The 13806-nt window shown below is 36.9% G+C and overlaps 1 protein-coding gene across 2 annotated transcripts in view; it reads right to left on the reverse strand.

The window, feature by feature from the left end:
- Nucleotides 1-13806, reverse strand: part of trp (transient receptor potential) — a 64199-nt gene that overhangs the window by 33687 nt on the left and 16706 nt on the right. For both annotated transcript variants that reach the window (XM_074098464.1, XM_074098463.1), the window contains exon 2: nt 10249-10412. In XM_074098464.1, coding sequence (XP_073954565.1) covers nt 10249-10406 — 158 coding nt within the window. In that variant the 5' untranslated portion in view covers nt 10407-10412. The remainder of the gene's footprint in view (nt 1-10248; nt 10413-13806) is intronic.

Below are 13806 nucleotides of genomic sequence, written 5' to 3' on the forward strand. Positions count from 1 at the left end.
TTTGTGCGATAAACTCAGATCCGGTAGCCGAGTACACTCGTTTTCAAATTTTTGTCGCTACATCCTGGAGCAATCGGCAATTACTTGCGTAACGGGACTCATTGTTGCTATATAACGCATAATTATGTAATATTAGTTAACAAGTTATCTCGCCAACCGGCTCTGCAAAGCGTTTAAGAGCGTTTGTACCTGGTGAGCTGGCAACGTTGCATTTTTGTTAGTTTTTCTCGATTATTTCATAAAAATTTAATGAAAATTAAAAATGTGGTCTGATAGAACTGTTCTTAATATATAAATTAATGTATCTACTCCAATAATAATTTGTGATAGACTTTTATTTTCTTTAAAACCCGTTAATAAACATTTGTTCGTTTTTAAAGAATATCAAAGTCTATCACGAATAATTATTGGAGTAGACACACTAACTTATATATTAAGAAGAGTTCTATCAGACCACATTTTTAATTTTCATAATTTTTCTATGGAATAATCGAGAAAAACTGTCAAAAATGCAACGTTGCCAGCTCAGCAGGTATAAACGCTCTTAACTCGTTTTGTGCGATAAGCTCAGATCCGGTAGCTGAGTATATTCGTTTTAAAATTTTTGACACTACACCCTGGATAGGCAATCGGCAATTACTACCGTAGCGGGGCACATTGTTGCTATACAGGCTGTCTCTGGCCATTGGGCTTTAAATTCAAGGTTCGATTCTACTCTCAAAACTAAGCTACTTTTGTTTTGTAACATTTTCAAAAAACTTAATTTAGATCATTTATTGATCCTCAAAGTTTATTTGTTAAATCAGTGTATCGGACATGGCGGTGTCATCGTTATTTCCTGGTACGGGGGCCTAGAAATATTTTTTGACATTTACCTGACAACTCTAAGATAAACATTTATCAATGTGCCGTCAATTTAGTATTGTATCGCATACATTGAAAATTACATTTAATTTGTATGAAAAAAAAAAGAAATTAACAGTGGTCATATTTTTAAAAAGTAGTTACCAGAACAAAAGTAGCTCTGTTATGCGATTAGAATCGAACCCTGGATTTAAAGCCCCATGACCAGAGACTCCATTTATAACGCATATTATTATGTAATATTAGCTAATGAGTTCTCAGCAACCGGCTCTGCAAAGCACCGTTTACCTAGCCGAGTTAAATCGCCGTTCGAACGTGTGAGCTTCATTTCTCTGAACGAGTTAACTCGCCTACAGTACTGAGGAGCCGATATCATTTCACTTAACCTGGCAAACTGGGCAGATTTTGTGAACGACTTCGCCGAAACGAAAGGGTTAACTGACTAGCGACCACTCTTCACAATCATAACTCTCCTCGCTAGCTGTATTTTAAGAAGTGAAAGTTTCGAAGATAAGCATTATATATTATAATAAGACTTTTTCCCAATGCTTCCCTAAATAAACGGAAACATTATCGCTTTAGGCCATAATTAATAGATATCAGACATTGACAGTTATTTCTCATAATTATCTACGTACGTATTATGTTTGTACTATAACTTATAATAAGTAGGTAGTCTTTGTTCAAGTATTTGAATTACTTTGTCTTCGAAGTCGATAAGTCCATTGAAAGTGGGTAAAAAGAGATGCAAGATTCGTTTTCTCACCTTATTAGTATCTAGGCGAATGCTAAAACTCGAAAACTCGTGTTTTCTCAGAGTGAAGAATAAATTATATCGATTTATCGTCCCGGAATATCCACATCTAACAAAATTTTATCGTTAGGAGCCGTTAGAGCCTAGAACTATGCAATTTTCCGGGATAAATTCGATGGCAGCAAAGTAAAAGAAGACATCTACAAAATAGCTATTTTACAGGAGAGCGTATTTAGTAAAAAATAATGACTACTTTGAGATTAATGGACTGATTACCATGAAATTTTCTATGATGCATTAAAATAATGTTCTTTGGTGATTGTTCAACAGATTTTATTTCTGTAACATTATTTTAATGAAAAATTGTAGATGTCTTTTTTTACTTTGAAAGAGCTTAAACGTAGAGGAAGACATCTGCCTGATATCCGTTTATGCGTTGTAATGAAACAAACGCCTTTTCCGTTATAAAAAACGAATAAGCTAAGGTAAGAATCTCCGGTAAAACTTAGAGGAGTGTTTAGAGATAATCTAAACAACATGCAACGAGTATTCACCCTTTTTTTGATAAAATTTTGTAGATGTCTTTATTTACTTTGCATTAATCATTTTATTCATATTATTAAATGAGTTATCTACCACTCAACCTCATCGCTGTCTATCATATAAATTCATTTATTTCGTTAAAAACCCCCATAATATGTGTTAAATTAAAAAAATATTTTTTTGTTTTATTTTTGTTTACTCATAATTGTTTTTATGTACTCAAAAAACTAAGTTATTTTTTAAAGTTTTACACTAATAAATTAAATAAATCAACAGTAGTTACAAGTAATAAAATTACGTACAAAAGATATCCCAAAACAAAACAATATAAACTGTAAAAATAAACCAGTATGTACTATAATAGTATAAATAATATAATGCTATAATGAATGTGGATAATACCAAAATTGTCATCAATGGCCACATTGATCAGAGGCCCGTCATCGTTAGTGGAAATCTTCTTGATGTTGTTTCGGAGTACACATACCTCGGCCTGATTTTGCAGTTAAAGTACCAACACAAATGCTAGTTACTAGCACGAAAGCATGCTACTATTCAGCAAATGCTACTTACTAGCATGTGTGCATAGGGACGTGCTACTATTATAATAATAATAATCCCAGCCAATAAACGTCCCACTGCTGCGCACAGGCCTACTCTCAGAATGAGAGGGCTTGGGCTGTAGTTCCCACGCGGGCCCAGTGCAGATTGGGAACTTCACACACACCATTGAATCGCTTCGCAGATTTTTGCAGGTTTCCTCACGATGTTTTCCTTCACCGTAAAGCTCGTGGTAAATTTCAAATGTAATTTCGCACATGAATTCCGAAAAACTCAGAGGTGCGAGCCGGGGTTTGAACCCACGATCCTCTGCTTGAGAGGCCATAGGTCAAACCACTCGGCCACCACGGCTTGCTACTATTAAGCATGCTTTTTCCTGTGTCATACAGGTACAGCAGGTACTAGCATGCTTATTAGCATGCTAATAACGAGCATAATGTAACAGTAGCCTTAGGTAGAACACAACTTTGAGAAGGAGGCCAAGAGAAGGATTCAGCTGGGCTGGGCAGCATTCGGAAAATTATGTCGAGTTTTTTCGTCAATTATACCGTAATGTCTGAAAACGAAAGTTTTTAACCAGTGCGTCCTACCCGTCATGACATACGGAGCTGAAATGCGGCCCTGCCAGCTATGGAACGAGCTATGCTCGGAGTTTTTCTGAAGAATAAAATCCGCAACGAGACTATCCGACACAGAACTAAGGTCATCGACATAGTTCATAGAATTAACAACTTGAAGTGGCAGTGGGCTGGGTCATATCTGTTGAAGCACCGACAACCGCTGAAGATATTGAGTGGAGACCGCATCTCGGCAAACGTAGTCCAAGACGCCTTCCGTTCAGGTAGAGGGACAATCTGCGAAAGGCGGGTGGTAAAAGCTGGATGTGTCTAGCCGAAGACAGGGCGCAATGGCGGTCTATGGGGGAGGCCTATGTCCGGACTGCTATTGCCTGATGATGAATAGTATAATCGATATTCTACCTACTACTTATATACCTATTAGGAAAAAAACAGATTGCTCGTCATCATCAGTCAAAATCTGTTCAGGCGTGTCGTTTCCAAAAAGCGGTAAGCTGCAAGCAATAGAAACTGAAGTACTTACTTAGGTTAAGAATTTTAATTCATTTGCTGTCTAAATAAAAAAAACAAACAAGTGTATGAACCAATGTTAAGTAATATATCTATTTGTTTAAATATTTAAAGAAAAAACAAATAATTTCCTCATAGAAATTAGAAATAATAAATTTGTAGATTGAGACATATGCAAAAAGTATGACGTATAAACGGACAAGTGGCATGTGACTTTATTGAAGTCACAAGCATCCTGTCAAAGCTCCGAAGTAAAAGCGGATAAATTCAAATGTCCGTTTCTACTGCGATGTTTTTTCAAAAGCTAGTGTAGATGTTTTCTTTTACGTGCCAAATTTTCTTCATTATTTTGAAATTTGAAATATTTTTTTAACAGAGTTGTAGATATGGTTGAAATAAGTTATTTTTTGAAAAAAAAGCATTTTTGAAAAAATGTAGATGTCCGTATCTACTTTGCTGCCATCGAATTTATCCTTTGTCTTTCCCCTAGACTCAATCAATCTGTAGGTATACCGAATTTCATCGAAATTGCTTCTGCGGTTCAGACGTGAAAAAGTTAACAATCAAACAGACGTAAAAAAAATCGCATTTAATATTAGTGAGATGCGATGGGACAACCAATATTAATTGTGTAAACAATAAAGTATTTATGAAACGACCTGCACAATCTATAAAATGTCCGAAATAGGTAGGACTGAGCTGCAAAAGAATCTGTTCCCCATGGGTCAAATTTTGTGTAACAGTAAAACTGCACAATTTAACACCCAACACAAAGTTTGAGCTGTCGGTAGGCCTCCAACAAGATGGAGCGACGACTTGGTTAAGATCGCGGGATCGCGGTGGATGCGGAAAGCACAAGACCGGTCTGAGTGGAGAGCCTTGGGGGAGGCCTATGTCCAGCAGTGGACGTCTTTCGGCTGACATGATGATGATGATGACAAAATTTGACGTTTTTATAATTCATACGTACCTACTCGTATTAGCGAACGCGACGTACGTGAAAAATTAAATGAATAGGCCAAATTACTATTCCCGTACAAAAGTTAGCGCTGGGCCGTGAAGTCGGAGTTGGACCGAAAAGTTGGTCCGCAATCGGAAACAGCCAATATAGGTGCTGGGGATTATTACACATGTTTTATTCCTACAATATGTTTTAAAAATATTACCCTTTTTAGATCAAAAATAGACGAGAGGAACAAAAAGGGGAAGCTTTTGCTTTACAGTGGGACGCACTTCAAACAAATCCAAAACAGATAAAACATTTAACAAAGATAAAACAAACATGAAACGATATTGAAATGATTCAACCTACCAAAAAGCCGTGGTGGCCTAGTGGTTTGACCTATCGCCTCTCAAGCAGAGGGTCGTGGGTTCAAACCCCGGCTCGCACCTCTGAGTTTTTCGAAATTCATGCGCGGAATTAAATTTGAAATTTACCACGAGCTTTGCGGTGAAGGAAAACATCGTGAGGAAACCTGCGCAATCCTGCGAAGCAATTCAATGGTGCGTGTGAAGTTCCCAATCCGCAATGGGCCCGCGTGGGAACTATGGCCCAAGCCCCTCTATTCTGAGAGGAGGCCTGTGCCCAGCAGTGGGACGTATATAGGCTGGGATGATGATGATGATGATGAACCTACCAAAAGGTATCAACATTTCGGAAGGTGACGCAAAAACATCTTGCATTCCCCAATATTCCATATGTATTAAAAATATCAAAAATTTGTGACCACGTGCGTGTGTGTGTATTTCATGCTAGAACGGCTGAAAGGATTTAGACGACATTTGGTATGTATTTAGATAGCTCGATTTGCGAAATAATACATCTTCTTCTTCTTCGTTGTCACACTCTTGGCAGAGTGGTCGCGAGGTCACCACATCAGGGGTGGTGGCAAGTTTTACAATCCGTCGCCATTTATCCGGTACCATATAGCCCTTCTCTAACATTCGTGGAGTGGAAATAAAACATATACTTAGCTTACTTTTCCCTTCGGCCACTTTGGAAACCAAAGGTTCGAAACCAGTTTAGAAAACTGAATTATTTTTCTTTTTCGGAAACTTGGTTTCGAATGAAGAATAATGATTCGGTTTTCTAAACTGGTTACCCATACATAACATAGAATCTTCTTTTGAAACTCATTCACAAATTTCAATTTCCCAATTTTAATCGACACAGATACATATTTTATTTAGGTAGGTTTAGGTTATGTTAAGTTTACATCGGCCCGAAGGGTGAAAACTACACAAAAGTAGTCCGTCAACACTGTGTCTGTGTCGATTCTGATTGAAAAAAAAATACACTACTGTGAAAATAAGCTTCAGTAAAAAACCAGAATTCGATCCCTGATCTTAGTTTCGTGCAAGAACAAAAAGTGTTCCTTCGTAACTGGTTTCGTGTAAGAACACAATAGTTTTCTTTCGCAATCGGTTTCGAAAAAGACCGAAAAAGTTTTCTTCTGCAACTGGTTACGAAACTCCGGTTACGTACGCGGCCGAAGGGTTACTTTTATATAGAAATTTCAGGGGATTGTGTTACACGCTCAAAATCTGAGTATATTTTTTTACGAGTGTTGCGTAGATCCAGCTATACATACCATATCTGCCAATCTGTTTTGCGTGAAAGAGCACATCTCTCACTCACTCACTCACAAACTTTCGCTTTTATAATATTAATATTGTTATTAGCAACAATTTGCTGTATCGTAGTGGGGTTTAGAGTTAAATACAAAATACAAATATTCTTTATACAAACCACAAATTAGTACAATATATGTATACTGAGCGGCAAAAAATTTGGCCCTCAAATGTATACAGTAATAATTAATTTGTGGGCCTAATTTTGTGCCGCTGAGTATATTTTATACAGAAACCAAATGCAAGGTAGACAATAGGCGGTGTTATCGCTTAAAAACATTTTCTAATTAATTAATAGTTTTTTTCCTGTATAATTTGTATGTTGAATTAAAAGTGGAGTTTAAATTTGTATACAGCGTGTTCCAATAAATACATAGCTAGAATAATCGTAACCATATAGCGTGATAACATACGCGTACTAATAAATAGGATTACAGGCCGCACTTGTACTGATTCTGGCTGATCGCAGGTACTTAACGACAAATCGCGAAAATCGGGTACGCCCTACTTATAGATTAACCGAGATAGGACGACCTCCGAATTTTACACTTGTCATTGCTGTTTTAACACATCGAATTGGGAAATCTATGAGCACTGTCACAGTATAAACATGTGCCTGTCGGGGTAATAGGTAGAGAGCCCTACGAAGTATATTGGGCCTAGTAACAGAATATCTAGGTGTTAAAATGAAAAAAAAATGTCTAATTGTTTAAATGTCCAGTAGTTATAATAATCAGTTATCAATACAACAAATTGTTAAAAAGCCTAATTTTTATAATGTCCAGTTAAGGTAGGTACTAAAGCATCCATTTACTAAAACGTTTAGTTCCCATAATGTCCACTTTCAAAACAACTAATGGCTAAAAAGTCTAATTAAACTTAGTAGCTTTATTAGGGTAAAGTCGGAATCCCACGCTTTTTGAAATTAGGTACTTCACATATGCAGGTGCTTTGGTTTTTTATCTTTTTTTTTATATGTATAGAGACATACGACAGTCTATATTTTGCGACATTTATCCCATATGGGAGATAAATGCACTTAATAATTTAAGAAATAACTTCATCTTTGTACATCTGTTTTTCAACGTGATTCATCTATTTATTGTATTTTATGTATGATTAGGTAAGGATGAGAAGAAAGTGATGTTTTGTAAAGCGAAATTACCTACCCACGTTCTTGAATTCATAAGCAGTAATAAGCAGAAGTAATCTTAACGACTATTGATGATACAATAACAAAAAAATGGAACTGTCTTCAAAAAACTTGAAATTAATTTTCTACTAATTTGAAGTCGGTGCCTCAGCACGAGCCAGCAGGAGTGGAACTATAGTCGTCTACCTCATCTACATACTATATATTGGGCTTCAATCACTCCTGCTGGCTCGTGCTGAGGCACTGACTTCAAATTAGTAGAAAATTAATTTCAAGGTTTTTGAAGTCGGTTCCATTTTTTGTAAAAAAAAATTTTTTTTCATAGTTTTTAGTAATTTGTAGCCAAAGTGCATCTCACAACGATTCCATTAAGCTCAAACACAGCATAGTTATATCGTTTTATAACAGAGTACCGGTACCTACGGTCTTCTTTTTCAGGGTCCAGTTCACCAAATGATTTCTGAATGTTAAAAACTTGACTTGATGTTAAAAATGCCAAAATCGCTATAGGTGTGCTTTAAAAATTCGAGGGTTGCCATCATCAGATCAGATCCTGGCTTGGTGTCAATGGGACCATCTCGGAAGTATGTCCTTTAGAACTAAAAAAGAGTTTTGAAATTCGGCCCACAATTGGCGGAGTTATCGCGTAACAAACATACAAAAAAAAACATACACTAGAATTGAGAACCTCCTCCTTTTTTGAAGTCGGTTAAAAAGGAGTCGTCTTTTATATTGAATCAGATTTATCTAAAATATTTATCGAAATAAAATACGAAGTCTAGAGGTCAATTTAACCTTATCAATGGGTTTATTATACTTAAAGCTTGTTTCACCACTCATTGATATTATATTTTATGTGGCAGTTATTGTGATGTTGTCTCTGTTTATTCGGACAAAACAAAAAGAGATGGCATGCAGATATTTATCACATAAAATGTATCAGCGACTGGTGAAACAGGAGTCTTCAGAACTGGGTAGTTTCTAGGGTAAAAAATATTAAATACCTATTCTATTTAGTAAAAGTCTAAAAATCTTAATTTTTTGTTTGTTTGTCATGTCAGCTACCATCTAAAATGCGTACAAATTTGTACGAAACTCTCGGTGCAAGCCCGACTCGCACTTGGCCGGTTTCTTATTATTAAAAAAAATATGCGTCAACTTGAGAACCTACTCCGTTTTTTTCGTCTGTTAATAAGTTCACAAATGATGGAAATTATATTTACACAAGTAATCCCATATACCTAATACTACAGACAGATTTGATAGTAATATAATTTATTTCGATATTAGGATTTTCGTGGAAAATCGAGCGTATGCCTGTAAGCTTCGTCCTCGTGTCTCTTGGGAACTTAGAACTTTCTCATAATAAAAAAACATATTAAAGAAAATTTGCTTTGGCTGACGTAGGTCAATTTACTCGTAGCTCATTGCTGAAAGAAATTTTTACAGACTATTGCAGTTATTTAAGAAATATTAATAGTATATGGTTTGGTAAGGTTACCGAGGGGTTATCGACATAGCCCGAAGAATTGCAAAACTGAAGTGGCAGTGGGCGGAGCACATTGCTCGCAGGAATGATGGCCGATGGGGTCAGAAGGTTCTCGAATGGCGTCCGCGGACCGGAAAACGAGATGGAGCGACGACCTGGTTAAGATCGCGGGATCGCGGTGGATGCGGAAAGCACAAGACCCGTCTGAGTGGAGAGCCTTGGGGGAGGCCTATGTCCAACAGTGGACGTCTTTCGGCTGACATGACAATGGTTTATCATCAACACCATCATCATCATGTATCGTATTGTCTTGCCTCGTTGCCTCTTCATATCTGCCTTTTCGCATCTCGGTCGCACCTCGAGGATGGGGGAAGTGGCTGCCGAAATCGCAGGCCTTAAAAAGCGCGAGAGATTATTGGGGCTCGCAAACTATTTGTCTCTCAGGCAAGACTCTTTTTTAAAGAAGTGGGACGCCGTCTACGTGAAAGAGGTCTTACCCTACACTCGGGGTCGTTTCTGACGCAAAGGTTGTCCATCGCCATTCAACGGAGCAATGCGGCAAGTGTACGGCCAGAGGTGCTTTATAGGAGATGGCGGTGTGCAGTCAATATAAATCCATTATATAAACGAATGGGAAGGTAGGGCCCAGTTAGTGCCTCACTGGCAAAAGAAATCCTGGCTGCACTCCCTGTAGCGTTTTTATGGGTAGTTACATGGTCCTTTTGGTCTCCACCCTTTTATTGTAAGGTTAAACAAAGACGGCATCGAGGATATCGTCGAATAAAATAAGAGAAACTTAATAAAGAGTTAAACCAAACTGAAGGTTTGCCAAAGAGCTATGGAGCGCAGCATGCTCGGAGCGGGAAGGATTGACCAAATCTGGAACACGGTGCTGCGTTCTAAAACACGCATTGTCGATGTCGGTTGAAGTGGGACTGGGCTGGCCACGTCAGCCGATTGCATCCACTGCGGTGAGCTAAAAATGCCACTGAGTGGATGCCGCGAGATGGATGGCGACGACCTGGATGTATTTCTCGATGACTGGTATCAGGCTGCTTTGGATCGGGAGAAATGGAGGACATAGGGGGAGGCCAGTGGGACATCAATCCAAGCTAGATAATAAAATATAAATAATTAAAGAGTAGTGAAATCAGCCCACAATTACCTCTTGACGGTGGCGTAGTCTCCTCTATCCGTATGGAGGAGGTAGGTCTTCTCCTCTCTCGTAAGTGGCCTCTCGAAGACATGGCGAAGGTCGTGCTGGCTGTTCCGCAGAGCCTCCTGGGAACTACCCAGGAGTTCTTCTCTGGAGCCCTTGCTCATTTTAGTCTGAAAAAAAAGAGATGAGTGAGGACCTTGGTTTTAAAAGCGCTACGCCATTCCTTGGACCAACGTATTATGTATGTACCTATTAAGTGGGCAAAAAAGTCAAAGTTCTATCGTCACCATCTCGATGAATGGCACACTTCCTGCCACGTACAGTGAAATTGTGGAATCAACTTGATTCCAGTGTTCCCGTCAGCAGTGTTTCCAGACAACTATGACATCGGAGTTTCCAAGGAAAGGGCTTATATTTTCTTTAAAGGCCAGCAATAGACCAATGACTCAAAGTCAAAGTCAAAGTCAAAATATCTTTATTCAATTTAGGCTATAACAAGCACTTATGAATGTCAAAAAAAAATCTACCACCGGTTCGGAAAAACCTCTGCTGAGAAGAATCCGGCAAGAAACTCAACGAGGTATATATATTTTTTTAAAACATATTTACAATATTATTAAATGATATGTATACATCACAAGTATTTAACACAACTTTATTTTTAACACAGTAGGTTCGCTATTTGAAGGGATCGCTAATGCGGATCGGAATTATTTCCAAATATCCCTGTCCATGATATAATCATTAACTGTATAATACGCCTTACGACTCTCCTTGAGTTGTTGGTACAGTCACCAGCATTAATATCTGCCACAGCGGAGCGTGCAAAAATATCTGACACGTCCTTCTGGCCCTAGAAATAGAGTCATATCAGATATTTATGCACGCGTGTTGCATCAGATATTGGTGCTGGTGACTGTACTCATGCGCGGTGGTGATCAACTTAAATCAGATGACCCGCATAATAAAAAATAAAAAAAATAAAAAACTAAATGCGGTTAATAAATGTAATAAAGTGATCAGAAATTCGCCGATGAACTAAAAAGTACCGACATAGCTTGCCAATATGCAAGTTGAAGTGATCCACTATTACTATATTCTATTTGTTGATATTAAGATTGGATTCGCGCTGTCATCGTTCATCCACCATTACCTCTCATATTTCGTTTTCTAGAATTTTTTTACCGTACAACGGCAAAACCTACTAGACACTGGCAAAATTGTCCTCCAATGGACAGAGCCATATTTTTCTAAAAAATCTAATCTAATCTATTTGTTCAAACATTATTCAAATGACAGATGCCAAACTGACGGAACTAGAGTCCCTCCTACTGATACACAAACTATCGATACTTTTGCATGTACCTAGTACTAAAAGTGGCAATAACATTAATTGTAGGTTTAAACGTTACGCTATCGAATTGAAAGTCTTATTTGAACTTTAAAATATAATTTAAGTATTAAACACTTGGAGTGTCACTTTCCGACTCTGACGTACAATCTTGCAAATTAATAATAAGTTCGTTTATTTTACCGCTTTTATTTTTACCGATAACCCTCACCTCTAGCAATTGCGGCCTATTGAAAGGGCGTTCATTAAAGAAAGTAAGATAATATAACACAGTGCCTACGCAGTATTTTAATAATTTGTTAGCAAATTTGAGTTCAAATATTAGAACAATTAGCAGTTTTAACGTGATTTCATTTTTTCAAGCATTATATCTCTGTTGGAAAAAATAAAAAATTAGTTACCTCCTCACAAAGTTACATAATCATCATGTGTCATTTGAATCATCTTAGAACAAATTTAATAGAATATAGGCGGACTGACAACCAGTGGATGCAAGTGGCGAATTGTCGTTCATTGTTGTGATCCAAGGGGGAGAACTTTGTTTAAAAGTTGACGTCTTTCGGCTGATGGTGATGATGATAGGGTTGATACCATGGGGTGAACGTACTTTGTGGTAAACATGAAAGAATTGTTCCTTTTGCTCCCTTTATGAAAATACAGTGTTGTCCTTTTCTGCGACGACACGTGAGGCTAGAAACTGCAATTTTTCGCCTTTTTATCTATCTACCTTGTTTAATATAAAGTCAAAGTCAAAGTCAAAATATCTTTATTCAATTTAGGCTACAACAAGCACTTATGAATGTCAAAAAAAATCTACCACCGGTTCGGAAAAACCTCTGCTGAGAAGAATCCGGCAAGAAACTCAACGAGGTATATATATTTTTTTTAAAACAGATTTACAATATTATTAAATGACATGTATACATCACAAGTATTTAACACAACTTTATTTTTAACACAGTAGGTTCGCTATTTGAAGGGATCGCTAATGCGGATCGGAATTATTTCCAAATATCCCTGTCCATGATATAATCATTAACTTTATAATACGCCTTTGATATTAATGTCTTCTTGACAATAGATCTGAATTTTGTATCCGTTTCATTTATAATATTTTTTGGAATTTTATTATAAAAACGTATGCAATTTCCCAGAAAAGACTTTTTGGTGTTAGCCAGTCTGTAAGATGGAACTTTAAGCTTCCCTGTGTTTCTAGTAGCCTTTGGCTTATCGACGTTAGTGGGAAAGTCACATATGTTCTTCCTAACATACATGATTAGCTATAATAGCTATAATATCTATAGCTTATAAATTAATCATGAAATTTGGTAAGGAACAATGTCTTACAGTATAAGTTTTTTTAGCGAATTTACTTACATTTAAATACCATTTGAGAATCTACTTTGGGTGCATACCGATGATTTTTTTCAACAATATAACAATATTTATTTATTTTTCTCCATCACAAAGTTACAATGTATCAAACGTATTTGATAAATTTAAGAGTGCATGCAAAGTTTAAAGACATTATTTATATAATATAATTGCAAAATTAAGTTGGTCTTTCATATCGCCGAATCCTTTCGGTAATAGTAGATTGTCCAACAGAGCGAGGGTGTCTATAGTTCGAGTGGCATTATGGTTGTTTAGTCTCGAGTTAAACACTCTACTTTTCACTTTGAATGCGAGGAAAAAAAACAATGTTCTGTTCAAATTTCAATATTACTTTTTAAAAACGTGCGCTCGACTAATGGACAGGCCATCTGTTCAAAATTCAAATAGCAAAAAAAATTGCGCGGTATTTTCTTTTCTTTTATTGTCTATGAAGTGAAGCTTTAAATGCTTGCATATTTAGCCAACAGTTTCAAAATTGAAAACTATTTTAAAACTCATTGGACTATGCATAACAAAATGAATTAGAAAGAAAGAAAGAAGACATTTATTCACTTACACAGAAGACACACATATACAGCAAAATTAACACAAATAAAATAAAAAAGTACAGAAAAACACATGAACACATTAAATACAATATACACAATGTTGTGTGTCCCCGCGAAAGTGAAACGGTCGCTGACTCAGCATTATGCTGAAGCGTTAAACGCCTGCAGCGCTGATTTTCTGCCAAGCGCTGCAGCGCTGAATTAATCCTTAATATAATTGAAAAGATTCATTTTCGTTATCAGTAATTGTGTTTCACGAAATTAAATCGT

The sequence above is a fragment of the Choristoneura fumiferana genome, chromosome 15 (assembly GCF_025370935.1).
Source record: "Choristoneura fumiferana chromosome 15, NRCan_CFum_1, whole genome shotgun sequence".
NCBI lineage: Eukaryota > Metazoa > Arthropoda > Insecta > Lepidoptera > Tortricidae > Choristoneura > Choristoneura fumiferana.